The following is a 27589-nucleotide window of genomic DNA, read 5'->3' on the forward strand; positions in this document are numbered from 1 at the left end:
TGTTTTTATGAATATAATATACTGTTAAATGCAATGGTTCCCCTTTCATCATGTAGAAAAGTTACAGAGGGAAAGTGCAGGTGATTAGACACAGGATGAAGCAAGCAAGGACAGGGCAGACACTGGAGGAAGTGCAGGGAAACAGAGGACACAAAAGACAAGGACTTCAAAATAAAACAGGAAACCAGAAACAACCCAAACCCGTGACAATAAAACATAATGTTGACAATTGTCAAATTGTGCATACTGTTCTCTGCAGGCATTTCAAGTTCTATTTCTATTTTAAAGCCAGAAATTAGCTTCTTTTAATTTTTTTATTACCTTTTTAGTAAATGCAAAACAGGCTATGTACAAATACAGTATGCGGCAAAAAGTGTTTGTTTCACAAGAAAGAGTGCAGCTTTCACATCTTTTAATAACTTGAGTAATTCCAGATGCTTTACGGAGTGATTGAACTGTACACAAAAAAATATATCCAAGAACCTCAAAATATTACAATTAGGAGAAAAAAACTGAACACAAACTATTGAAAAGCTAAAGTAATGAAGATGTGAAAATGTCTCCCTGTTGTGTTGCTGCGGGTCAAAGTCAAGTACAGCGTGTACGTTTCTGAAGGGAAACACCTGTTCAAAGTAGAGAGAGAGGGGAGGGGAGGGGGGGTAAACAGAGCCGCAGGTGTGTCCTCCCGCCATGTTTACCCATCACCGTGACGTCAGTGGTTTCTGCCAAGTCTCGCGGCCGTCCTCCTCCTTCACCATGACAACGACAGATTTCTAGCATCGTCAGAGGACACACTCCCGACACACACACACACACACACACACACACACACACACAGCCCGGTGCTCCGCACAATACCGCGTTTCACACGAGTACCGCCGGGGCTCCGTTTCATGTCGGACGGCCGCGTCGCGTCCCTGAGTGGTTGCGCCGGAGGCCGAGGAGGGAGACGCCGCAGAAGCGCGTGAACAACATGGCTCTCTTCGAGCATCCCCGGATGCTGCTCGCCTGCGCCGCGCTGCTGGCCGCGGCCCCCCGCGCCGACCCCCGGTCTCTGCCCATCTCGGATCTGAAGACCAAAATAACGGGCGTGGAGGAGCTCTTGGAGGAGTTCCGCCAGCATCTGCAGCAGGACCAGCCGCAGCGCCGGGCGGGCGACGCGACGGACGCGTGTGTGGGCGAGTTCAGCGGCGCCGGGGAGCGCATCATCCGCACCAAGGCCTCCATCGAGCAAGGGGCCACGTTCCTGCTGGTGCCGGACCGGGTGTACACCTGGAGGGACTGCGTGCACGCCTGCTGCTCGCAGCCCCACTGCACCGTGGCGGTGGTCCAGCAGGACGAGAGGCATCCCGGGGACAGTCTGAGCTGCTACCTGTTCAACTGCACCTACAGGAGCAGGAACGTCTGCAGCTTCGCCCCGCAGCAGGGCTTCACCGTGTACAGCCGGGCAGCCAACACCACGCAGGGACAGCTCGCCATGCCGGCCAGGGGGCCCGGGGAAGGACGTCCCGGGGAAGAGGCTGCACAAGGTGGGGGGTGACGGCAACCTGCGTGTATAACACATGTTGGTCCGTGTGATGGATAGCTACATACAGTGTTGAGCCTGTTCATCTTTGTGTTGATGCAATCCTGCAGGGTCCTGTGTTACAGTTGGTGGCAACAAGCTGGTTCTGTAGTTATGGACAACAAATCAATATGCTTACACTTATAGGTGACATTTTATTAATGTAAGCTTAAGTATAGTCTTTAATGTTTCTTCTTTGTTCAACTAAAACACTGCTGATCAAATTAAAATGTAACTGATTAAGGAGCACAATATAAAGGTTTCCTTTTTTTTTAGGAACATGACTTATAATGTTGTAAACAAAAAGCATGAATGCATATGATTTTTAGTGTGACTTTGTTTTCTATGATTTATATAATGTATCATAGGATGTGTGGAATTGGAATTATTACATAATAATAATTGTGGCTTACTCATACAACAGAAATGAGTTTTCCAAAGTACTTTCTCCTTACTTTTCTTTAACAACGTTTGCTTTAGCTAACTTTATTGTGGTAAAGAGAAGTTGACTGCAGTCTGGGTTAATGATTAGAACACTGAGAACAGCAGCAGGTGTTTTACGACAATAGTTATCTTATTCATTTACTTTAGTAATAAGTATGCTTCCAAGCTGAAATTACTCGTTTGAATTATTAGTCCGACCAAACAAGCTGTCTGAAGACGTCCCTTTTAGTTTTAAGGATATTGTCATAGCATAAATAAATACATTATATTCACAAATTTTAAATTCACCCCCAAAAAATAGTGAAGACACTTCTATGTTAAATCATCTTAATGCAATGCAGTGACAATAACAATGTATATCCGGTGGAAGAGTGAATGTGCCATGCTGCACACAAAAATAAAAGGGTAGAATTTAAATAAAGCAGCCATGTAGTGCACATCCTCTATATTACCATGTTCTTCTCCCCGTGTGATGTTGCAGATGTGGATGAGCCGCCTCGCAGTGACGCCGGCCAGGATGTGGTGATCCAGCTGCCCACAGACTGGGCCGTCCTGGATGGACGGGACAGCGTGGACGACCGTGGGATCGACCACTACGAATGGACCCTCGTCAAGGGGGACACGGCCATCAATATGAAGGTCGGTGCACGACGACAGTCGAGACGTCTCGTCATGAAACGCTTGTGTGCAGATTAATGCAAAGTGAATGAAGAAAAGAGACCGGGGATGCGCTATTGTTCTCTCTTCGGGGGGGGATCAGATTATTCTAACGTTTCAATTTGCAGTAGGAAAAGTCACTAATGGCTCTCGCAGGCACCAGTGTCGAATTGCTTGTTTGAATGAGTTAGTCAACAGGGCGGCTTGTGGCCAGAGCGCCGTAATACCTGCTGTATCAACAGAGATAAGAGTTTATTATGTTTATTACCCGCTCCAAGGACAGAGGCCATGTTGGAGCCTGTCCACAGCCTCAGAGGCAAGCGGAGTGTCGAGTACAACATGTCCAATACACTTTACACTGATGTCGTCTCTGCTCTTTGTTCACCGGAAATGAGTTATTCCAGAGCAAACTCACAGAGACATTGCTTTTTGTTAGACGTGTTACTGCTGAGGTTTTCAAGAAGGAGTGAGCGATAGGGAGATATAAACCTTCAGGTGAAATCAATTTGTCCTCTGTGGATTTGATCCATCTTTTTAACACCACAAGGTGTATTAGGTCGTTTTTGGCAATGATGGGACTCAATAATAATCAGCACTGTCCAACATATTGGATTTGTATATGATTTAGTGATAAATGTAGTAAAGTACTTTGATTTTTCAGGTATTTATTTTGCCCTTCAATTGTATTTTTTTAATAGATTGAGAATCACAAACAAAAATAATGTCACATTTTTCTTGGCAAACAATAGATTTTGGCACAAAAACAATACCTGCACTGGTTTGTAAGAGGGCGAATAGGTATTTTTATGCTGTTATGCTTATCTGAATAAAAAAATATATATGCTGGAGTGTTTAAGAAAAACAAGGTCGAACGAGCTCTGAGGGCAAATCTCAATCTGTGCACATGTGATTAGTTCAAATGTGATGCTCTTTGTCCGTGTTAAAGGCGACTCATCCAGGGCTGCTGAAGATCAGCGGACTCCAGGGGGGAGTCTACTCCTTCCAGATGACGGTCACTGACACGTCGGGCCAGAAGAGCTCTGACAACGTCTCTGTTACCGTGCTGGTACCCAAACACCAAGCAGAAGGTGAAGCGTTCAGCAAAACATTTCTCTTAGTTGTGTTTTTTGTTGCCAGCTCCTTTCCAGGCTCTAGTTATTTCCCAAAAGGTGCGTGTGTGTGTGTGTGTGAACCAATGCTGCTCAACCAGTTTAAATGGCAGCACTAATGATGCAACAACAGAATATATGCAGAACTTTCACCATTTTCAAATGATTAAACGCTAGGTTTATGTGCGTCTGTGCAAGATTACTACAAGATGTTTAACTGTAGCTTTGTGTGTCCACAGTGTGTACAGGTCTCTGTTCGAAGTACCAGTTCAAATGTGACGACGGTTGTTGTATTGACATCATGTACGCCTGTGACGGGAAGCAGCACTGTCCAGACCGCTCCGATGAAATCTTCTGCCCGCTCTGTAAGAAACCCTTGTTTGTGTTGTAATGATGAACATCTTATGTCTGTTGTGTTACCAGGATCAGTAATAAAGGAATGCGAGAATGGAGGAAAAACATAAGCAAAAGCCTAAAGACCCCGCCCCCAACCCATTCATTCATGAGTTGTTCTGCGATTTCTTTAGTTGACAGCAACAGGAAGTCAGTGACCCACCCTGTCGATCTGCCCGTCGCCCCGCCCGAGGAGGCAGAGGATGGCTCCATGCTCCAGACCGAGCCCAGAAAGACCATTGAGAGCATCCCACCACCTCAGGACAGGAGCAAGGCCGCTCTTTCACAGAGTCGCAGTCAACAGGAGGCTTCAACCAGTCAAGGTACGGTTGTGTCCATGTTGAGGAAGACACCGGGAAAAACAAAACAGAGTGCTACTTCCAAATGCATGGTTGGGAGGCAATCTACCAGCATTTAACTTTTACTTTAACTTTATTTGGTCAAAATGTCTGCTTCACAATATCTAATTGCTGTGTCGTTGGTGCGGTGCCCCTTCGTAAAGAGGCGGAGAGAGTTTTAAGTGCATGTCTGGACGCAGCAGCAGATGGAGGCCCTGTAGGCAGCCATCGAGTCACAGCACTGGGCTGAGAAGGCTGCCAGAGCCACAGGACCACTCAGCATTCCCTGGGAAAGCAGCTCTTTGCCTGCGTCTTCTCTCAGGGCTGGAACAAAGGCCCTCTGTCCCCGTCCGCCATCTGATCCCTGGATCGGGCTGCCTCGGTATTCTGCGGCAGGAATTACATTCTCAGGAGACTGTTTTTTTTTTTCATTTCACGAATGCTCGGTCTCTTGTTTAACTGCTTTTCTCGCTAAGACGATACCTCATTGTTTCGGAGAAAGAGAAGACAAGTCGAGAGAAATGGCAGCGGAAATACTTTGACCTTCGCTCCTGCTTGGTTGTGCGTGTTGTTGTTGATGGGAATACATTGACTCTCTGTAGGCTGCAACTTCACTCTCCCTGAGTTTGATCAATACACTTTGTCTTATCTCAACTTAAAATTAACTGCCTGGCTAGTTAGAGGCAACAAGCTGTAAACAACTTCCCTTCTTTCATGTACGATAGTTTATTATGTATCAAAACACCATGTACTGATGCAATGTGTTGAATACTGTTTCATTATTCACATCTTGTGCCCTCCATGTGAGGAAGAAAGTCAAAGGTTGATAAGAAGCTGATTGAGTCTCTCTCTCTCTCTCTCTCTCTCTCTCTCTCTCTCTCTCTCTCTCTCTCTCTCTCTCTCTCTCTCTCTCTCTCTCTCTCTCTCTCTCTGTGTGTAGATCCATGTGCTGCGGCTCCGGTTGTCGGCCCCTGTAAGGGCACCTTCCCACGCTGGTTCTATGACCAAAATGCGGGGGAATGCAAACACTTTCTGTACGGCGGCTGCCAGGGCAACCATAACAACTTCCTCCAGGAAACTGACTGTGTCAGTGAATGTATACAAAAAAGTGGGAGCCTGCTTCTTGTCAATTTATGTTTGTAACTCATTTTCTAATTGCAGCAACATAAAACAATCTTTCTGTTGTGTTCGTGGAAACATCGCTTAGGTCCAGCTTTCAAACCAGCGACTGTGGCTCCTCCGATCACCAAACAGACTGAGATAGGTAAAGAGAGTGTGTTTCAATAAAACATCACGGACGTGTGAGTGTTTCCAAATCTAAATTTGTTATGTATCTTTCTTGGAAGCCGCCCCAAAAGTATCACAGAGCCAGGCAAAGAGCAGCGCCCCTGTCTTCAAACCATTTCCAATGATAGGAGGGCATCCAGTACCAGAGTCAGGTATAGTTTTGGTTTGTATGTAACTCATGCTCTCTCTTTTTTACCTGCTATGTTTTTTTCTAATCTATCTGGCCTCTGTCACCTCCTGAAGGTGCCATCCTCCCTCTGGCTCTCGGCCTCATCATCACTGCTCTGCTGCTGCTCATGATTGGCTGTCGTCTCAGACTGGTCGGACACAAGCTGAAGAAAGCGCGACCGCTCACCACAGAGGAGTCAGATTACCTCATCAACGGCATGTACCTGTAGCCGATCGGCCAAGTGGGAGAGCTCTGAGGAATGGAAACATGGGTGTCGTCGCCACAGCCTGAGCCGGAACTTTTTGAATTTGCACGCTGTGTTTCTTGCAGCCCAGTGTCTGTAATTTGTCCTGATGTCAGGTTGGAAACTCTTTGCTGTCATGAACATTTTTGAAAGTCGCCACTCTGAACCCCTCTGACTGGTAAATCCACTGCAGATGCTGCCTCAAAAGCCATCGACACACGTTTAGATGCTTGTTAATTCATATTTATGTTGTGTGTATGGACTTCTGGGATACAGTACAAGAGACTATTTTCTCCCCTTTATTCAAATTACTGAAACGCAGGTTAACATGATATCAAACATTATTTGCACGAATAGTGCTGCACATAAATATACTGTTTCTTTGCCACTGGGTGGCACTAACATGGCATGCCTGTGCTGCTCATTTGACATGAGTTAACTACAGTTACACATCAGAGTGCCTGTTATAGTGCCGTTTTTTTTTGACTGATTATAATTCAACAAATTATTTTAATAAGTTTCTTAGAACCATATAAAGCCATAGTAAATTCTATTGGTCTAAAGTTTGCTGCATATAATTTGTTATTAACCAAACTTATGTGGCGTATCTACTATATTTGTGCACATGTATCCCCTCAAAGTGCTGTCTTGCATATTAAAGTGTGTTATACATCAAAAAACCACTGGTGTGATCTGTTGACTAAGTTACTTACAAAAATGCAACACAATATTTTTAATGACCATTGAGGTATGTTTGTTCATCATGAAGGTCTGAGGGGTTCACGCGCCACAATTGCACACAAACTATGTAGATTTAATTTAAATACTTATATTCCTGTTATATAGGGGGACAAGTTAACAAAAATAGAATACATAAAGGTCAACATAAATAGACTGGTGGCTAGTCATAAATGCATTCGGGGGTAGGGTTGTGCCTAAAGAATCCTGACCTCAATATTTCTAACATTTTTGTTCCAGCCCTGCCTGTTAGACTGAGACATAATGACATTTTATATATATATAAAAACACTAGATTGCAGCCTGCACACACAAAAGATTCAACAACAGAAAGGCAGACAAAAACATAAGCATCTCTTTATTTTCATGTGCCATTCAAGAATCTGTCACAGCCAAATCATCCATCATCCAAAATAAAAATGTGCTTTTTGATTTCAAGAAAACAGACATTCATTTTGCTTTATATTGTTGAAGTTTATTTTTGGCAAAGCAGTGACTATCCCATTTAGTATCGGTCACCAGAAGAGCCTGCATTCATCACGGATGGAAAACTAGCGGCAGACCGTGCGAAAACACCACCGGGTGGAAAGCACAGCCCTGTATGCGCACGTGCGTCGGTGTTGTTAGTGCTCAGCTCTCTTCGGAGTATGTTCACGATGATCCAAGGCCTTAACTTATTCTGTGTGTAGAATGACGTAACAGTGCGGCACAGCTAACAGGTTGTGTGGGTCAGCCATTGTGTTGCCTGTGTGTGTGTGTTCCTAATACTGCTGGCAGGGGAAAAGCTCATATGTTAGCAGAGAAGTATACATCTCAATCTCTCTCACACACACGCACACACACTGAATTATCTAATCCCCCCCTCTTCACTCGTCGTTGTCCAACGTTCCTCCTACGTTCAGCTTTGATGCTGCTGAAATGTAATACTGTAAAAATTGCTGATTGCATTTCAAATAGTGAAACCACACACACACACACACACAGAAAATCAAACCCTAAAATCCAGCAGTTAAAAAGAATACACAACCAAAAAAAGATGCAGGCCTGAAAAGAAAAACAAAATGTCCTCTGATATTTCTGTGAGGAGCTTCCAGCAGTCTTTATCCCCAGCCCTTCTGGGCTCTCACCAGTGCGATACTCTAGTCCATCGTTAGACTTAAACAAAAAGAGCATGTTTTGTTACGCTTTGAACAAAATGTCACGGGCTGTTCGACCCCGTCCAAGTTCTCTCCAGGTTCAAACTTAAAAGGTGGATTATGGACCGTCTTCCTCTTCAGAGTTCATCCCTGAGACAAACAGAAGTCAAACGTTAGGGAGGGCAGAAAAAGAAGAGCATGCAAACACGACGTCAAGACTTCAAAACGCATGCAAAACGTTACGGTCACAGTAAAATGCAAACAGTTATTGTTTTGTCTACATCTCACAGAGTCAGAGAGATAGTCGCAGAGTTTTGTTTTAGTGTGCTACGAGCAGCCAAGTTGGCAAAGCAGTCATGCTCTGGAAAACCAAGCAAACGCCTTCACGCTGCTGCCGTTTCAGTTTCTCTCGTGTTTGGGTACCAAAATGACTTTAAATTCATTTAGTCAGGCAGGTTTATATTGAACAAATTTGAAACTGTAGAGTTAAAAAAAAAAAGCGATGGGAGGAAACGTGCAGCTAGGTGGTATGGTATGGAAGAAGCAAAAAAAAAAAAGGAAACAAGCAGCAAAATGCAGCCCCTTTTGTGATCCGTTGCCTGCTCCAAGCCACACCGTTTCACCTTTGCCTCTGTGAGAAGGAGAGAGTGAGAGGAGGGGGGGGAGAAAGAAGTCACTTCCACCTGGACCACTGCTTCTCCCGGTCTGTTAAAGGCACATAAATCACTCCCATCAAGGGCTTCATTTTGGTGCTGCCGTCCTCCAGCTTGTCGTACTGCTCCAGCATCTGGTTTCCTCCCGCCGGGCCGACAGGCAGAATCAGCCGGCCGCCGGGCTTCAACTGATCCAGAAGCTGGGAGAGAGGCGAGGGACGTGTGGTGAGTCAACAGCATGGCGACACAAAGGATGGCAAATTCTTTTTGAAACACAACTTTGGTGTACATTTGTTTTTTTTAAGCATTGGTTTTGATTTATTGTTTTGAAGTGAATTGTAAGTATTCAGAGACTCACAGCTTGGGGGACATTGGGTGCTGCTGCGCCAACATGAATGGCATCATAAGGCGCTTCTTCAGTGTAGCCCAGTCGCCCGTCTCCCACTGAAACACAAAGTCATGTTTTTTTTGTTTTTTTTCTGTCGACTCCCTATACACAACATATTGACTGCAGTTACTCATTGAGGCTGTGCTGACAAACTGTGCTTGAGGGCTGTATCTAACGATGCTCTCCAATAGTGTGGCATCTAGTGATGCTTTTAAACTTGCTAGTTAATTATGTATTTTAATAAAGGTCACAAATACTTAAAACGTCCATTCATATGTTAGTTACCAGAGCTGGATGATTATATTGAACATATTTTCACTCAATATGTTAAATCCGTTTCAGCAATGGGACTATGCGTTTGGGGATGCCATTTTGTTTCTTTCACAAAGTACTTGAACACATCTGGAGACGCCTAAATCTACAATTGATGTCTTAAAAGAGCTCAATCTGATATCAGCCACACAAAAAGGAAGCAGCTCTTCTGTTGTCACTACTAGATTTCAAATTGTTTGTATTTTGTGTTAAGTGTTGGCGCAATAAGCTGTAGTTTCAGCCCACAACTGTTCAGGCTACACAAACTCTTTCATGTTGTGTTTTTTATATGGTCTCTTTTGCTTGGCGTTTCTACCTTTTATCATTATTTTATTGAAACTTTGTGTCATTACTTGCAGATTAAAAGTCAAAAATCTAAGTAAATACAGTATGTTAGGCAGCATCCAGTAGTGAAGACTTTTTTGTAAATCACAAGGGAAAAATACTTTTATGACTGGACCTAAACATACATTTTCCCGTCCAAACTAACAATCTGCCGCAACATTGTAGTTGCATTTTTATTATTTTTTTATATAAAACAAAAAAAAGAGTGTTGTTGACTGCCTACTTTTATTAATTTCCTGGTTACATCAGCACGGCCACCCTCCGGCAGAGCAATTGAAAGCAGCTACTCACTGCTCAGTTATTTATCACTACATCACTGCATCTACTGAGCTACTGCACTCAAAGAGAAGAAAGACGGAACTAAGAAGCATCACACCGTGCCCAGTTGTTTTTTTTAAAGTATAGAGAGCTGAAAGTTCTATTAAGACTGTTACTTTTCATCTTAAGATCTCTTACCTAATAGCTTGACTCGGCCCGATGTTATCAAACTAGGGTCATCTTTCTTCACGTTGATGACCGAATCATCTACCAGCTCTTTCATATGATCGATACCTATAACTTTCCCTTTAGCTCCAACCTGTGAAGCACAGAGGGAGCAATGGAGCGCAGTTCATACAACAGCATCATAACATTAAAACATGTTTCATCTCATTGCGTGTTGATCGGTTGACAAGCTAATCAATCTGCTCTAATCAATCAGAATGCCACCCAAGAGAAATGGTACGTGTTTACCCTCACGTGTGTCTCACCATTCGTGCAAAGCAAGCGGACAGGATTCCACTGCCGGAGCCCACGTCCAGAGCTTTGGCTCCCTCGTACAGGTGGTCGTGGAGAAGCTCCAGGGCGTAGGCGTGCTGGGTGGAAGGGAGGCAAGCTTTAAAAACAAAACTGTTTTACGCTTGTGATTCACAGGATGCAGAAAAGACAGAGTGTTTTGAAGCCATACCATGTGCGGGGCGCTGATGGTCGCTTGATAGCCTTTTGGTGAGAGAGAGATTTTGTTAGTTCCTCCCTCTCGGATGTCAGACTGCATTGAGAGTCCTGACTGTGCTGCGATGCATGAATAACTACGTGAGCAGACGCACCTATTGACTGTGGCGAGTCCATGTACGGGTTACACCTGGAGAAATGAGCTCGGTCCGTGGCCAGCATGACTTCATAGACCTTGTCGGACTTAATAATTCCATTTTCTGGGGATGCAAAAGAGTTTGTGTCACTGTGTGTTATGGTAAAAAAAAAAAAAAAAAAAGTACAAACACCAGGTGGGAATCTATTACATAATCTTGCAGCAGATGCAAATGGAAATTTATAGAATTAAACACACTGGCAAGGACAGAGATAATTGAAGGATTTTAGGTATTATACAACTTACTGTAGTAATTGGTTGTTTATTTGGTGCCTGTGGTATGACATTTGCAAAGAGGATTTGTAAAGCATCAGGGTTGATATATATGTTTAAAACTCTGTTTCTTAGACCATTGTGGGCAATCAATGAGCAGGACTGCATTATGGCAACATTTTGTGTTTCTGTGACGATGATAATTCACTGAATGGACTGGCTTTTAAACCTTTTGAACAATTTCTCATTTGATTTACCAGAAAATGTATTAAATTTTAATATGTATCGATATGCTCGAGGACTGTATCCATATCTGGGAGAACAGTGGAATAGCTTCCGCTGAGACACAGATGAATGACAATATAATAAAAAATAATCTATGCCGCGTATGAAAATCTGAGAATATCAGAGAAAATAAAAGAAAGAAACTAAAAAGCTTCCTGAAGAAGGGTTAGTGTCTTCAGAATAACTCCTTATAACAGGTTCCTGCAGCAGTGCCAAAGGCGGGAAAAGACCACGACAGCCGGTGCTGCTCTCATTACGTCCGTCACAGTTATGTGCCGTTTTAGAATACATTAGAAGTAAACCACGCATGCTGCTAGATAGACAACTATTAATAATTTCAGAAAATAAAATAACCCACACTGGAAGACTTTCAAGCTGATTTTTACACATTAATAATCATATTCAGAATTCAAAATGCAAGGCCCTCTGTGACGCAGACAAGCTTTGCGTCGTTTTGAGGCTTTAACACTAAGTATTCATTTCAGAGACACATTTAATTTCCCACCAACACATACATGGGTGCTGAACTTTAAAATAATTTATGAAGCTGTCAAGGTTTAAAAAAAACTAATGCAACTATGTGAACTATTACTGCTTTTTGTCATAAGTACTGGTAAAAAAAAGGACACCAACAATTCACAAAAGAAGTTGTGAATTAGCATGCATCCTGAGTGTGACCTGATTAAATCCAATGCAAATGTAGTGTCCAGAGAAGTGTTCAACCATGAGGAGCAGATCATCAAAGTTATGACCACTTAAAAAGCAAATAGAAGGCAGACATCACAGGCCTGATTAAAGACCACTTCACTTGTTCTTGTGAATTTCCAGCATTTTATTATCCTGCATGACACAGCCTTAACTACTGACGAGGTGGTATCAACTTCCTTATTCTTTTTGACCCTACCATGCACGAAAACAGCTTATGTTAAGTAATAAACTGACACTTAGAATGATATCTGCTAAGAAAGATAAATGTACAAACTGTGTTTTTGCTTTCGTTCGGAAGCAAATGGCGCACTACTGACTACACAATCTGTTGCAATGCTCCGCGGAAGGCACAGAATATAAATAGGTAGGCACGTCATATTGAAATTGGACTTGCAGACTTTGGTCTGAAGCGTCACCGCGATAAATATAATTTTGCAAATGCAAGTTATCATGTCCGATCAGAGTTTGCATGTTAGTCTCGTAGTGGCAATACACCACTGGTATCCCCTCTGGACCACCCAATGCACTGTCATCTGAGTGCAGAATTAAACATGTGGCACTGAAGGCATCACTCATAGTGGGCTCAGCAAAGCACACAGAGTTACTGTTCGTTTTTTTCTGCAGAGCAACAACTGACAATTACCTTCCAACAAAAGGCACCCTAAAAACTCGCGTCACATTTTTAAGTGCCCGTGTCACCCACGTGAAGGGGAATGACACGGCGATAGTTGCCATCAATGGGTGTGGGCAGGGCACTTTGCAGCGCTGCTATCGCTAGCTACAGCGTCCCAAATGACGCACATAGAGCTAGTGTGCTAAACCAGCTGCAACACAACACTGCAAAATTAACTGCAACTGCTGTGCTTTTTTTATCGGTCATCAATTTGTTTTTGCAGCGACGGGAGGTACGCATGGCGCAAACGTGGTTTGGGGAAAGGGGTGGAGAGAGAGCGAGAGGCAGCGCGAGGTCAACAACGTAGCTTAGCAGCCAGCTAGCGGCCGCCACACTCCTGCTGTTTGCGATACAGCTCAACCGTCAAAACAAAAACAAAAAACGGTTTCGGGCGAGCTGTCTGCGGAGGCGTCGGTGCTGCCGCCGTAGAAACACACACATGAGGACTTACTGCGGAGGTTGTTAACAAGCTCTGCGTGGCTGGCTCCTCCAGATTTCCAGGCCATTATTAAACACACTTTGCGGAGTAAGTAGACAGCAGCTGTCAGTGCCGCGCCTGCGCCAACGGTTCTCCCGAGGAAGCTGGCAACCTCCAGAGCAGACGGAGCGGCGGAGACGTCACGAGACATCCGATATTACTGTACTCACACCCACCCGCAGGCGGAGCGGGGACATTGTTTTAATCAAATATTTAATATTTGATTTTAATACAAGCCCCCGCTAAGATTAAGCACAGGAAAAAGGCCACGTCGCTCACTCTGTGTGTATCATCAGATTTGCCGCAGTAACATAGTCGGTGGCCGATAGGTGGAGTGCAACGCTTGTTAAAGTATTTTATTTATTTAATTTTGAGCACATGGAATAAGATCATTTCAAATCAAGACAAAAATATTATAAAGAAGTAACAACATGGAGGAACGGACGAAGAGCACAAAAAGCAAGAAGATATATATATTTTGCTTTCTATTCATATTTACCATATATTTCAGCCATTTAACTAGTTGGCAAAAGTATATCTGAATACCATAAAACCAACCTTTACACTTACAGGAATGCATATGATATTTAACCAAAATAATAATAAGATTGACAGTGTGTGAAATTGTTGCATCCAAGTTGTCCATAAATTACATATCGTTTAAAGTAAAGGACAGGTTTCTAACTAACTTTGAATATAAGACAAACTAATTAGCTTATGTACGTTTAGAAGATAATTCATCAGTGATTTCAGCTTCTGTCAACAGCAAAAAAAAAGCAAGAATACGCTTTAATGAAATATTTTGTCTCAAAAATCACTCAAAGTGTAAATTAATGATACTATCTTATAATAGTTTATTTCTGACGAGCAATCGGACATGATAGACAACTAGAAAAGGAATATATCCTCAAAGAAACCCCAATATATTAATAGATTGTTAATAACGTGCAAAAAAAATCGCTTGTTTGATAGTTTGTCCTCGCTAAGCCACCGTAGCTACGTACAAAGTAACAGGCGGGCACATTCTGGTTGGTCTCATGAATGCTAAGCTAACACCAGCAGTCTTTGGTTTCATTTACAGTGTTTGAAACCGTTTCTAATGGAGAGTGTAAATGCGAAGTACGTTTCCCAGAAAATCAGTAAAACCAGATGGAGACTAGTGTCGCATTCGTCTTTGCAGCAACCAGATATCTTTGCGACTGGCTCGTGGGATAACGAGGTTGGCAAGTTGTCATTTTATGTTCACAATAATGAGACTGACAAACTTCTTAGAATATTCTGTACATTTTAGGGGAAGACATTTTATGTTATCTTTTGGGAAGTAATGTTTAATTAGTCACGTTATTTACTGCTAAGGTATTAAGGCTGTGATTAGTGACTTAAGACATTTGGATATTATGACAGCTTTCAGTTTGATCGTATTCTTATCTTGTCTCAACTTCACATTGGCAATGGTAAAAACGAGTTTAAATTGTACTTAATACGTTATTGATGTGTGTCTATTATAGGTTAACAAGATTTCCTTTTGGTTTATTGGGAATCATGGAAGTCCTGATATGGATGATGGATTTGAAGGAGACCCGCAGCTTTTATGTGAATACAAGCATGATGGAGATGTTCTGGACCTTCAAGTAAGACACTCGTGGGAATCAAAGCTAATGTACCAGCCTATAACTGGTACTAATGTAAATTAACCTAACTATTTAACTTGCCAACATTTATTTGAGCAATGCATAGAAGCAACTTGTTATCTCCTGCTCCCTAATTTCATTAAATTGAGTTTATCAGACAGAATGCTGATAAACAGTACAGAAGGATAAAAGGGATTTGTCGCTTTTGTTGTCCCAAGAAAACAGGATTACACTCAATAATCTAACATCTTTATTGATTCATGACAGGATGTTTGTCCCTGGGAGGAATACTTCCTACTTATAATGTGACTAACTTGTAAACTTTATTTATTTTCTTTCAGTTTTTGGACCAAGACAGAATTGTCACAACATCGTCAACTGGAGCAGTCACCATCTTTCGCTACCACCCAATCAGTCAGGTACACACTGGCAGAGTGGCAGAGACAAATTACACACATTTAACAGCACAACTCTCTTATTATATCATATTTTTATTATCAGTATTATTATTATTTGTTTGCATGGCATTCCTGAGACCATTGTACAAACTGAGGATTGTATCAAATGAAACAATGCAAACTAACTGGAAACAAGTTGGAAATATAAACAGTGACACAAATGATAATTAGGGATGGTGCATCTTTAAAGTCACTCTTATGCAAGACAAGAATATGTTGTGTTAACAAACATGGGGAACTTTAACTCTAACTAGTTAAACATTTGAGCTGTCTCTTAACCCTGATCTTAGTAAGAAATAATTTGGTGGTAGACTTGCATTGTTTGATATTTACATTGTATTTCTAAGGCTATCTGTCTATAAGCATTACAGATTAATATGTCTTCAAGGTATGTTGACGCATGTATAATACAGCACTTTGTGACCTCTGTCTTTGAAAAGTGTGATATAAATAAACTTTACTTAATTATTGCTGACTTTATCAACCCTTATTTTACTTGACTAAAGTCACATCAAAAGATGAGGGAATGGCTACACAAACATGTTGCAGTTCAAGGAACTGAATGTTGGATTAAGGGGTTAACTGGTTTGATAAAAATTCTGGACTTGCCTATATCCTCTCTCTCTTTACTGCAGACAATATCAGTTTCTCATTGCTGGCCAAAAGCGCATTGTTACCCTTGTGACAACGCTCCCTGTACTGGAGTGGTGTGCAGCAGTCCTGAGATCGTTACAGTTGGCGAAGATGGCAAGATCATCGTCTTCAGAGCCGACCAGGAGGCAGTGATTCGAGTCATAGGTGAGCTCGAGATTAAGATGCTGTAGCCAGACTGTCGTGTCGCATTAAAATCCAACACAGAATTACAATTCTTAGCATATGATAGTGTCTTCAGGCCTTGTGAGGTACAGAGACTAATGTTTCTTTATTTTATTTGACTGACAGAGAACGCAGACAGCAGCACGATTCATGCTGTTACGTACCTGAGGACAACAGAAATTTTGACGGTGAACTCCATTGGCCAACTCAAGCTGTGGGACTTCAGACAACAGAGCGACACACCGTCCCAGATTCTCTCCTTGTAAGATCCCCTCAATTGTTACCAAAACAAAAAATAGATCTCTAGATTTTGATTTTTATAAGCAGTTATGATATGTTGTTTTCCTTTCAGGTCAGGGGATAGAGTCCCTCTGCACTGCGTTGACAGACATCCGAACCAACAGCACATTGTTGCCACAGGAGGGCAGGACGGCATGCTGTGTGTCTGGGACGTGCGGCAAGGCAGCACACCCTTCTCACTCATGGAGGCTCACTCTGCTGAAAGTAGGTTTCTACTGTGGGCAGATTAATCAAATTACTATTTTTGAAAAGCACAAATGAATTCTGATGTGGTTATTATTATATTTTACTTTCGCAATGACTTGTGATGTGTTTTCTTTATGTTTTTCATTGTTTTTTTTCTGCACAGTGTGGGAAGTCCACTTCCACCCAACCAACCCAGATCATCTGTTCACGTGCTCCGAGGATGGTTCACTGCTGCACTGGGAGACTTCCACACATTCAGACATGCCCTCCTTCTTACAAGGCAAATCAACAATTCTGTCTGATACTTAGTCTAACACAATTTTTCAAAGAAGAAACTAAGGTGCTGCCAAGAAACTGCATTTTACAAGGCAATGTAAAAGCCAAATTATATCATCATTTGCCAACAATGTTGACCTGATATGTGATGTAAATATTATAAAGTTGAGTGAGGAAGGTGTAGGCTTGTCCCCTTACAGCGGGTAAAGTAAATGGAGGAATGTAAATATGAACATTTACTAAAGTACTGTACATTTTAATTGAATATTTTCATTTCTGTCAACAGTAACTTCTGGCCTCCTAAAGCGCTCAACAGAAATGTTTTTTTTCCCGCAAAGTTGACAATGTTGCTCCACAATCCTATAGAATCTAAAATCTTAAGCACGTCAATTTATATATTTTGGTTGTTGAAGTAATCATAAACGCATTGAGTCGCATACTGAGAAAGCTATGCAGCAACTGAATAATAATCAGTATAATCAGAATAACCTTTCTCTTCTACTTTTTCAATAATATAAATGGTTTTATCATTGTTTTCCAGGTGGCAGGAACAACAGCATGATATCTCGCAGTGCGATGGCCCCGGCTGGAGGGAACCAGTCTCTCATCAGCGCCTGGCTCAGTGGAGACTCCAGTAAAGGCCGTCTGGAGACGACTCACATGCTGCCCAGCCAGACACTGTCCGTCAACAGTTTGGATGTACTCGGACAATGTCTTGTCTGTGGGACTGACGGAGAAGCCATTTTTGTCAATAGACAGGTCCCAGTTTAAAAGAGTTGATACTATGCAGGACGAGATGTGGAGGAACATCTGTTCATTTGTCATCAACAGTTTAAGGGTTTTGTAGATAATTCCAAGCAGTGTATTTCAGTGATACAACTTTTGTATGGATTTCATTTAAAACTGTTTTGAATAAGTAAATAAAAGCAAATATCTCATGAGTCCAGTGATTGTTTTTTTTAAGTAAAATCATGCTTACTTTTATTCAAATTGTGTATCTCTTTCAGATAAGATGCAACACCACAACTCTCTTAGTCCTTTTGGCCCTTGCTCCTTTTTTATACTGTAGTTGCAGTTACTGTATCCCTGCATCTTTCCTATTAACCTGTCAGATACTGTTGTCACAATCACATTTAGTTCAAATTATCTCTAATGAACCTAAAACATTCAATTTTTACTTGACACCAGTGGGATCCAGGAGCTATATGTGAATAGATGGTCGAGAGTTAAAGTGAAGAATTAAAGGGAAAAAGGTAGATGTTTTCTGAGAAATGTGTTAAATTATTTGCCTGCATGCGCCCTTTATTTAATTAGTACAGATTGCAGCTATCTAACCTTTTTTACTGTCAATTTTGTTCAATGTGATTTAAAGAATATTCTATTTTCTTTTCTTTTCATTTATATTGTATTGTAATTTTGAATTACTTTTTGAATGCATGTTATGATTAATATTTGAGCGTTTCTGAGTTTGTCGTTGTAAACCTGCAAGATTGAAATAGTTCTTATAACTATTCCTTAAGAATTACGTTCCTTGTTTTATTGTGAAATCTCCAATAACCGGAAGTGTGAGTGTTTATTATTCTGTAGCGGTAACTGGTTCCGGTTGTACTTGTCATTCAGACATCCCAGGAATTCAACAAGACTAGGGCCAGACAGCTCGGCGTAACAGGAGCGTTTAAAGTTAAAATCACGCCATTGATGCCGTGAAAGGTCAAGGACATATCGTGTGCTGTCAAGATAGAAAAAGCGGCGCCTCCAGACACTGGTGAGTTGTTGGACGTGGATAACTGTTGTCAGTTGGGTTCCGAGTGAGCAGCTCGCGCGACCTGTTGTCGAACGAGCCGAGCAGAAATGGATGCCTTAAACACACAGGCCGCGAAGCTGCTGCTGTGACGGTGGATGTCACGTAAAGGGTCATTGTGATGAGACCAGTTTGCCGTTCGCGGCGGTTACGGGTGTCTATAAGTCAATGAGGTTTTGGCGAATGTGACACACGACATACATATTTGGTTTTACGGCACCTGACCCAGGAGAATTAGCGTTTTAAGTGGCGCTCTGTTAGCCTGAGCGGCTAACGACGCTAGCGAGTGGACCAGCTCTCTTTGTGAAGGAATAACGTACTTTTTCTTCTGATGCACTCTCTCTTTCTCTACATATTGAATCTTAACAACAAGCTAATTTCATAGGGAAATTGTAAAGCACTGAAGCCCAACTTTTTTAAAGCTGGTTCATATGATCCGCCAAGTTTGACAGCCCGCCTCATAATAATCATCACATAGCTAATGTTTATCTCATAGTATTTGCTAATGAGTACTTTCTACGCATTTAATTTGCCCAACCTGTTCGGTGACATGCTCTGGATGCCTGCTCATCTTCATTGTAACTTGCATTTCTGTCAGCAGCATGCAGATGTGAAGTCAGTAATTGGAGACCTGAGCTGCGACCCTGGACTGAGTAAGATCCTCTTCATCCCCTTCATCGTCATCATACATGCTCTTACATGAAGAGAGGGGAGAAACCCGAAGGATACCGGCAGATGAGACCCAAAACGTTTCCTACCAGCAACTACAGTGGCAACAGCCAACACATGTTGCAGGAAATACGGAACAGCCTGCGCAATTTGTCCAAACCCTCAGACCCACCGAAAGTGGACAATGGAGGGGCTGGAAAAATGCTTCCCGAGGACCCAAGGCAACAGGGGCGCAGCATCAACGGCAAAAACCCATACCACAAGGCCTTGCAAGAGATCCGCAAATCCCTGCTGCCTTTTGCTAATGAGACCAGCACTTCAGGCCTGGAGGTGAACCAACACACGTCGCTGGAGCTCCCTTGTGCTGGGTTTGAAGAGGTGAGATGGGAGGTTTTCATGTTTTTTTGTCACTGATACAGGTTTGTTTTTTGAAGAGGTGGAGGAATTACATTCATTACATTGCATACATGACTCGTTAATGAAGAAGTCCCTAGCTGCACTTCGGTAACCTGAGAATTATTTGAAAAATGAAAAGTATGCAAAGTGGAATGACGAGCTTGTGCAGGTGACAATACAAAAGTATTTTCTCAGTTGGCAGTTGCAACTTGTTTTGAGACAATCCAGACATGAGGTGCTTCAATATGCAGTGCAGCATTTTCAGTTGCAACAAATAACTATGAAGTCAGTTGGGAAATAATAATTATTTTTTTTAAATTAATTTAATAATGTAGTTAATCAACAAACAAAACTTCCAAACATTCTCTGGGTGCAGCTTCTCCAATGTGAACATTTTATGTTTTTGTTTGTTTTATGACATTGTAAACTTTTTGGGCCTTATTTCCAGTCCATTTACATCAACTTTGAAGACTAAAAAGATGCAGAAATACAGCAAAAAATAATGTATTTACAGTTCTTTTGCATCTTGTCACAAAACTGTTCTCTTTTTTTTGCCCTTTTTTAAGCAGAGTAACAGTCGCAGTATGGGGGCAGTTATAGACTACATGGGTAAGGTGAGCTACCAAGACTCGGTGTGGGAACAGATGGTTGTGGCCAACCCCAACACTACAGGGCTGAAAGCACCAGGTATGCAACTGTCCACAGGGATATAATGCTGGGTTTCCTCTTTCATTTTTCCTTCAGGCGTGTCCACCCATTCTTGAAAATTGTTTGCGGGATTTGGGACATTTGTTAAATACTTGACGATACATGCAGACAAAAAGAGAATGAGTCACCGCATCACACAATGGAAGAAGTTGACTGGTTTATGTTGTGATTCATAATGACAGTAATGGTACATTCAAGGAAAGACACACATTACACGCAACCATTGTTAGTATCAACATGCATTTATTTATTTTCTATATACTGTTCTGCACCTTTTTTTTTTTTTAAATTAAAAAAAATAAACAAAGGAAAAAGAATATTTTAACAAAGGATTACAACCAACCAAGCCATGTTCTCCAGTTTTGATAATCCTATAATTAGTTTACGCTATTCACATGAAATTTAATAACTTTGTACATACCAAGTTAATTACTGAGTCTTAGGATCCTGCCTCTGAGGATCACGCTGTTCCTATGTCTTGAAGCTTATAAAGGAATTCTATGTATTTAAAATATACTTTATTTTTCCAATTGGTCTGTGTAAAATAGTTTGAAAAAATAAAGTAAGTTTATTTTGGTTTTGATGGACTTTGATTCTAACTATTTGGCTACAATTATGCCGTGCTACAAGTAATGAGTTTCTTGTTTTTTGTCTGTAGGATCTTCTCATATCCAGCAGCCTGTGCTGAGGAGGCCGAGCTGGAAAGGCTCCAAGGAGTCTTTGGCGCCTCGACATGGTCCTCTGGTGGATGGAATGATGTACCGCTCAGACAGCCCCGGACCTCCTCCAGCCTTCCCACAGGGTCACCCTGCCAACAACCAGAGAGTCAATCCTCCACTGCCGCCTCAGGTGCGCAGTGTCACACCTCCACCAAACCGTGGTGCCATGCCCCCTGCACCATCCTGGGACAGCAACCCGTCAACCAAGCGCTACTCTGGCAACATGGATTATCTTTTGCCGCGCATCTCTCCGGTACCCCAGGGGGCCTGGGCCGATGGGTACCAATCATCAGCGCCTCAAAATCAGCGTGGGATCAGTCCCGTCCCTGTGGGCCACCAACCCATCATCATGCAAAGCTCTGGTGGGAACAAGTTCACCTTCCCCTCCAGCTGGTCTCAGAGCGGTTCCCCTCAGCCAGACTACATGTCAGGGGGCAGTAGACAGCCGCCTCCTCCTCCTTACCCCGTTAACCAGAGCAGCCGGCACAGTCCCACGGACCAGCAGATGCAGTCAGGAGGACCGGCATCCTCTCCCTCTTACATCAACGGTGGAAATATCCCTCAGTCCATGATGGTTTCCAGCCGGAACAGTCACAACCTTGACATGTATAACCTAGGTCCTCCTCAGTCTTGGTCCCAGGCTCCTCTGAACCCTAACCAGCCCCAGTCTTCTCTTGGCAACCAGGATCTGTCCCCGTCCTGGCAGCACAACAAACCAGTGCGCTCAAATTCCTTCAACAACCACCAGCTGAACAGCAGACAGGCCCACCCATCCAGCTCCCAGCCCTCTGCCACTGTCACTGCCATCACCCAGGCTCCCATCCTGCAGCCAGTCAAGAGCATGCGTGTCCAGAAGCCCGAGTTGCACACTGCTGTCGCTCCCACACACCCTCCATGGATGCAACCGCCGCAACCGTCTCCAGCTGCACCTGCTTACCCAGAGCCCCCAGCCCCTGTACCTCAGATACCCGTTGTTGCAGAAGTCCCCAGCTACCAGGGCCCCCCTCCGCCCTATCCTAAACATCTCCTCCAACAGCAAGCTGCACCCGGCCCCCCTGCCTACGATCATGCGGCCAATAAACTCGGCACGGGCAGAGAGGAGCCCGCTGAAGAGGAGAGCGGCGGCGGTGACGGCTCCCGAGACAAGACGACGGAGAGCACTGCAGCAACGGAGAAGGAGAAGAAGCAAATCACGACATCGCCTGTTCCTGTCCGCCGCAACAAGAAAGACGAAGAACCGAGAGGGGAGTCCGGAAGAATTGCACTTTACTCCCCACAGGCCTTCAAGTTCTTCATGGAGCAACATGTGGAGAATGTCCTAAAGAACCATCAGCAGAGGATTCGGAGGAGGAAGCAGCTGGAAAGTGAGATGCAAAGGGTGAGAATGTCAACAACCTTGGTTGCTTTATTTCCTTAATACATTTATGTAATTATGAATGACTCCATTTCACACTTTTCTATTGAAAGTAATGCTTTTCACTTTCTCCTACCTTTCTTTCCCCGCTATATTGTCATCACTCTATTATCTGTCTCTGAGATTATGTCTTTTCATGCTGTTCTATCTTTTTTCTGAGCTGTTCTTCTTTTCTCTCCTTGCTGTCACTAACAGCTGATCTAAAAAGGTAACGGTTTTTCTGCTGTTCTGTGACACAGAATAGTCCACACACGTCAGTTACTCAAGTAAGCTGTTGTTGAAATACTGGTCTTTGTATTTTAAATGTGCTGAATGCCGCATGTTGGCCACACTTATTGAAGGAAATGCATGTCACTCAGTCTCCCTCATCAAGTCACCGCTCGTGCATCTTTGTTGTGGACTAAAGTGGTGATTAACTCATGAGGAAAATAAAGTATGTTTGCACCTACAGATTTAATTTAAATGCCTTTTGCACTGGCTTCTGTCTGGTCCTTCAGTTGATTCCCTTGATGCCAGTTTAGATATAACCAGGAATACATTTGTAATGCAACTTTATCTGTTTTGAGTATATGGACCATTAAATCCCTTTTCCTGTCCTGTGCTCAGGTGGGTTTGTCCTCAGAAGCTCAGGAGCAGATGCGTATGATGCTAAACCAGAAAGAGTCAAACTACATCAGGCTAAAACGAGCCAAGATGGATAAATGCATGTTTAAAAGAATCAAGACCCTCGGCATCGGAGCCTTCGGTGAGGTGTGCTTGGCCAGAAAAGAGGACACGGGAGCGCTGTACGCCATGAAAACGCTCCGCAAGAAGGACGTGCTGCTCAGAAACCAGGTGGCCCACGTCAAGGCCGAGAGGGACATCCTGGCTGAGGCCGACAACGAGTGGGTGGTGCGTCTCTACTACTCGTTCCAAGACAAAGACAACCTGTACTTTGTCATGGAGTACATTCCCGGAGGGGACATGATGAGCCTTCTTATCCGGCTCGGCATCTTCAAAGAAGAGCTGGCCCAGTTCTACATCGCAGAGCTCACCTGTGCCGTGGAGAGCGTCCACAAGATGGGCTTCATCCACCGGGACATTAAGCCCGATAACATCCTCATAGACCGAGATGGACACATCAAACTGACTGACTTCGGCCTTTGCACCGGCTTCCGCTGGACGCATGACTCCAAGTATTACCAGAGTGGTGAGTATCACTTTTACAATCTCAGCTAATCCCACTTATCCAATTCATCCTCTAATCTACAGTAAAGTCTTTATTGAATGATGGTCTACTCACAGTATAATGGCTCTTGTGGTAAATTAAGCATTTTATTAGTTAAAAAAATATACATAAAATTAAAAATTATTGACATTATCAATCAATTTGCTCAATCAATTGTTTGCTTTAGTAATTGTTGTATAATATGGCAGACCACTGTAAAATATCAACATCACAATTTCCCCATGCCCAAGTGGACTTATTCATATTACTTGTCTTGTCCCGACAACAGTTAAAAAACAAGTAATAAATGTACTGTCATAGAAAAACTAACAATTAACTTAATTAAGATGCAATCAAATTTGCAGATCATTTTTCTGTCTATTGGTGACTAACCTTTTCAGCCATTTAGTAAACATTATTAATTTAATTGTTAAACTGTAAAATAACAGGTTAATTTAACTATCAATTTACCAATTAATAATGTAGAATAGCATAAATGTATAATAGCATAAACTGTTACCTGTAAAATACTAAATGTTTAAATGTACATTCAGGTGCCTGTCGAAAAGCCCTCGTCTGATCAGCATGATGGGAAAAGTAATGTGCGTTGTTGGACGGTGTGGTCTTTGCAGGTGACCACGTGAGGCAGGACAGCATGGACTTCAGCAAGGAATGGGAGGACCCGACCAACTGCCGCTGTACAGACCGCCTGAAGCCTCTGGAGAGGAGGAAGGCCCGGCAGCACCAGCGCTGTTTGGCACATTCACTGGTTGGGACGCCGAACTACATCGCACCAGAAGTGCTGCTCCGGACAGGTACAGTGGACCACAGCGAGAGGGCGCACTGACGGGTTTACTTTAGTTTTTCCCTCATTCCAGAATTAGTTTTGTCTCGGTTGGCTAAAAACACAGCAGAGGCATGCCGCTGGCAGTGTGATTGATGCACCAATGACTTTACTCCCCTCCAGGATACACCCAGCAATGTGATTGGTGGAGTGTTGGCGTCATCTTGTACGAAATGGTTGTCGGACAGCCTCCCTTCTTAGCGACCACACCGCTGGAGACGCAGATGAAGGTATGTGGAGCGCCGGCAGTGAAGTGCAGTGCATCTTCTGACTCCGTCGTTTCTCATTGTCGTTTCTCTGCCTCTGACCGCCAGGTGATAAACTGGAAGAGCATGCTGCACATCCCCCCGCCAGCCAAGCTCAGCCCCGAGGCGTCGGACCTCATCGCTAAACTGTGCCAAAGCCCCGAGGACCGCCTCGGCAAGAACGGCACCGACGAAATCAAAGCTCACCCGTTCTTCAAGGACATCGACTTCTCCAGCGACCTGCGGCAGCAGGCGGCGCCGTACGTCCCCACCATCGCGCACTCCACGGACACCTCCAACTTCGACCCCGTGGACCCGGAGAAAATGTGGAGCAGCGACAGCGACGGCGAGGACAACCTCAACGACACGCTCAACGGCTGGTTCCGCATCGGCAAGCACCCCGAACACGCCTTCTACGAGTTCACCTTCCGCCGCTTCTTCGACGACAACGGCCATCCCTACAGCTGCCCCAAACCCATCGAGTACGAGGGCTACGACGGGGACGAGGCGGACTCTGAGGGCCCGGCGCAGGAGGCCGCCAGCAGCTCGCCGCCTCAGGGCCGAGACCTGGTCTACGTGTAGCACATGAGGCTCGCTGGGCTGCTCGTGCGTAACACGTCTGTTGTGTGTGTGTGTGTGTGTGTGTGTGAGAAGGGTAACACAATGGTTCAGTGTTTTAAATCCTTGACCATAGGAAAGTATGTTTCTAAGAGCCGCCAGAACACTCTGCAGCACATTAAAAGACTTTATCAACGCTGTAAGTTCACACTAAAAACTTTAAGGAATAGTTGGGGGCATTTTGGGAAAACGCACTAATTTACTTTCTTCCCAAGATCGATCAATACCACTCGAGTATGAAGCTGCAGTGAGCGTTTTGGGCAGAATTTATTTCACCATTGGACGCAGACTGGCTAGTTGTTGTCTCCCCCGCTTCCAGTCTTAAAGTTAAGCTAACCTAACCAGCTGTTGGGACCTTACGTACCATCAAGAAATTAGAAAAGTGTCAATTATCTCATCGAACCCTCAGCAGTGTGTTTTCCCAAAATGTTGCTATTAATGTATAAGAGGTAAACTTGTACGCTGCCTGAGGAACAGGAAGCTGAAAGAAGTCCGGGTGCTTTTTCTGAGGACGCATCACAAGCTCCCCTTTCAGCCTAAATTAATTTAAGAGAATTGTAACTGGCGACGCTAGTGTAGGCGCTGTTTGAGTGTGGGATTTTGTTGTTGTGTTTGAAATTACACATAGCGGTTAAAACTGTCTTAATTTATATTTTAATGTTTGTTGCAATGGGGATTTAGATTTGTCTCGTAGAAATGTGCAGGGATAAATCGCTCTAATTATTCATTGCTGTGCCTTTTTTTTTTTTTTTTTTTTTTTTTTTTGATTACTACTTTTTTTTTGTTATCTTTCACCAAATATATAAAGAGGGTTAATAATCAGACTTGCATTTTTACAATTTGAGTAGCAGCACCTGATTGAACTACAGTAGGTTTTGTTTTATTTTTCTAATTTATACTTAAAATGTATTTATAAATTAAGTTGCATACAGTTGATGTAAATATTTGTCCCGCCCTGTCAGCTGATTTTTTTAAATTTTCTTAGGGCAGGCCCTCTTCAGTGTCCACTGCTGCTGCATTCTGATAATGTGTTGATGCTTTTCTGTTTCATTCACCCAAAGTACTGGTAGTACAACACTAAACCACAGCACTCTGAAGACTTCATTATTTGTGTTTAACTGAACTTCTTTCATGGCCTTTCACACTTCATGCTCGTCTCAACCAAAGCACTAAATGGAGGGTTTTGACTGCCTTAAAGCAAAGTGTAATACTATACAAATATATTTTATTACACCTTGCTTTTAGTCGCCTAACCACTTCATCCTACAGTACTCTACATTGTGTTGAGACTTGAAACTTGTCCTTCAGAGTAAAAGTCTTACTTCCTGTCTTTCAGAATCTCTCCAGCTGACTGTCGTGTGTTTATTTGATCACGTTTCTGTAATGATTTTTAAAAACAAACAACCGGACTGACGGTGGAGAGAACTGCTCTCCGTCACGTATGACGATGATTTTGTAACCCACTTTTTTGTGTGTTTGTTTAGGAAAATATCTCTGAATGTAGTTATGGACTTAATGGTGACCACTGGCATTCTGCACTGGTTTTGTGTTTTCATCGTAAGAGAGAATTTTATTTTTGTGTACATTGTTGCTCTGGGAGGTTGTGTACGAGGAGGAGGTGATAAATAAAGAATGTAAAGAACAAAACCTGTTTTGCTTGCGCTCCAACCGTGTTGTGTTGTTTCTTAATGTTGAGATCGGGCTGCGAAGAACAAGCATTCACAAACTAATCTGCCACCAAGGTGACATCTTTAAATGTCTCTTGTTCGACCGTCTGTCCCAAACACAAATGTTCAGTTCGCCATAACGTAAGACAAAATAAAACGGCAAAACTTCACAATTAAAAGGCTGGAGCTAGAAAATGTTTAGCATTTTTTACTTGAAGGATTCATAATGGTTAACTTTCTAGTTATACAGTTTAGATATAACCACACTGATTTGTTTATGACCAACATGCTACAATATCAGCTCTTTTTTCTTTACATAATATACTTATGACTACTGTAGGCTCGATACACTGACTTCTACTACTTGACTGACT

At 43.0% G+C, this 27589-nt stretch overlaps 4 protein-coding genes across 8 annotated transcripts; 3 read left to right on the forward strand and 1 right to left on the reverse strand.

The window, feature by feature from the left end:
• Positions 1-714: 714 nt before the first annotated feature.
• lrp11 (low density lipoprotein receptor-related protein 11) lies at positions 715-6885 on the forward strand. Its single transcript, XM_068577697.1, has 9 exons — positions 715-1529; positions 2490-2647; positions 3612-3753; positions 4014-4139; positions 4302-4490; positions 5446-5613; positions 5713-5769; positions 5852-5944; positions 6036-6885. The coding sequence occupies exons 1-9, from the start codon at positions 974-976 to the stop codon at positions 6188-6190; spliced, it is 1644 nt and encodes a 547-aa protein (XP_068433798.1). The 5' UTR covers positions 715-973; the 3' UTR covers positions 6191-6885.
• A 511-nt stretch (positions 6886-7396) lies between these two features.
• Positions 7397-13570, reverse strand: pcmt (protein-L-isoaspartate (D-aspartate) O-methyltransferase). 2 transcript variants are annotated; one of them, XR_011077519.1, is made up of 8 exons: positions 13234-13570; positions 10863-10967; positions 10724-10755; positions 10527-10631; positions 10234-10354; positions 9091-9176; positions 8703-8932; positions 7397-8229 (listed from the first exon to the last, which is right to left on the reverse strand). XR_011077519.1 is itself a non-coding variant. In XM_068576869.1 (8 exons), exons 1-8 carry the CDS (start codon positions 13409-13411, stop codon positions 8217-8219), a joined length of 810 nt encoding a protein of 269 aa, XP_068432970.1. In that variant the 5' UTR covers positions 13412-13567; the 3' UTR covers positions 7397-8216. The 2 variants fall into 2 exon arrangements, 1 of the variants encoding a protein (XP_068432970.1); XM_068576869.1 differs by having other exon boundaries at positions 8763-8932; positions 13234-13567.
• nup43 (nucleoporin 43) lies at positions 13130-17868 on the forward strand. 2 transcript variants are annotated; one of them, XM_068576866.1, is made up of 9 exons: positions 13130-13308; positions 14342-14479; positions 14769-14891; positions 15233-15310; positions 15985-16147; positions 16292-16427; positions 16518-16669; positions 16815-16931; positions 17469-17868. In XM_068576866.1, the coding sequence occupies exons 2-9, from the start codon at positions 14360-14362 to the stop codon at positions 17696-17698; spliced, it is 1119 nt and encodes a 372-aa protein (XP_068432967.1). In that variant the 5' UTR covers positions 13130-13308; positions 14342-14359; the 3' UTR covers positions 17699-17868. The 2 variants fall into 2 exon arrangements, with proteins under 2 accessions (XP_068432967.1, XP_068432968.1); XM_068576867.1 differs by lacking the exon at positions 14342-14479 and having other exon boundaries at positions 13132-13308.
• A 658-nt stretch (positions 17869-18526) lies between these two features.
• lats1 (large tumor suppressor kinase 1) lies at positions 18527-26307 on the forward strand. 3 transcript variants are annotated; one of them, XM_068577452.1, is made up of 8 exons: positions 18527-18692; positions 19327-19775; positions 20363-20480; positions 21160-22598; positions 23241-23823; positions 24474-24656; positions 24809-24915; positions 25000-26307. In XM_068577452.1, exons 2-8 carry the CDS (start codon positions 19428-19430, stop codon positions 25510-25512), a joined length of 3291 nt encoding a protein of 1096 aa, XP_068433553.1. In that variant the 5' UTR covers positions 18527-18692; positions 19327-19427; the 3' UTR covers positions 25513-26307. The 3 variants fall into 3 exon arrangements, 2 of the variants coding, with proteins under 2 accessions (XP_068433553.1, XP_068433552.1); XM_068577451.1 differs by having other exon boundaries at positions 19330-19775; XR_011077538.1 differs by lacking the exons at positions 24474-24656; positions 24809-24915; positions 25000-26307 and adding an exon at positions 22830-22900 and having other exon boundaries at positions 19330-19775; positions 23241-23320.
• The last annotated feature ends 1282 nt before the right edge of the window (positions 26308-27589 follow it).

Source organism: Clinocottus analis, unplaced genomic scaffold (genome assembly GCF_023055335.1).
Source record: "Clinocottus analis isolate CAN_PGR_092001 unplaced genomic scaffold, fCliAna1.0.p SCAF_15, whole genome shotgun sequence".
In the NCBI taxonomy this organism is placed as follows: Eukaryota; Metazoa; Chordata; class Actinopteri; order Perciformes; family Cottidae; genus Clinocottus; species Clinocottus analis.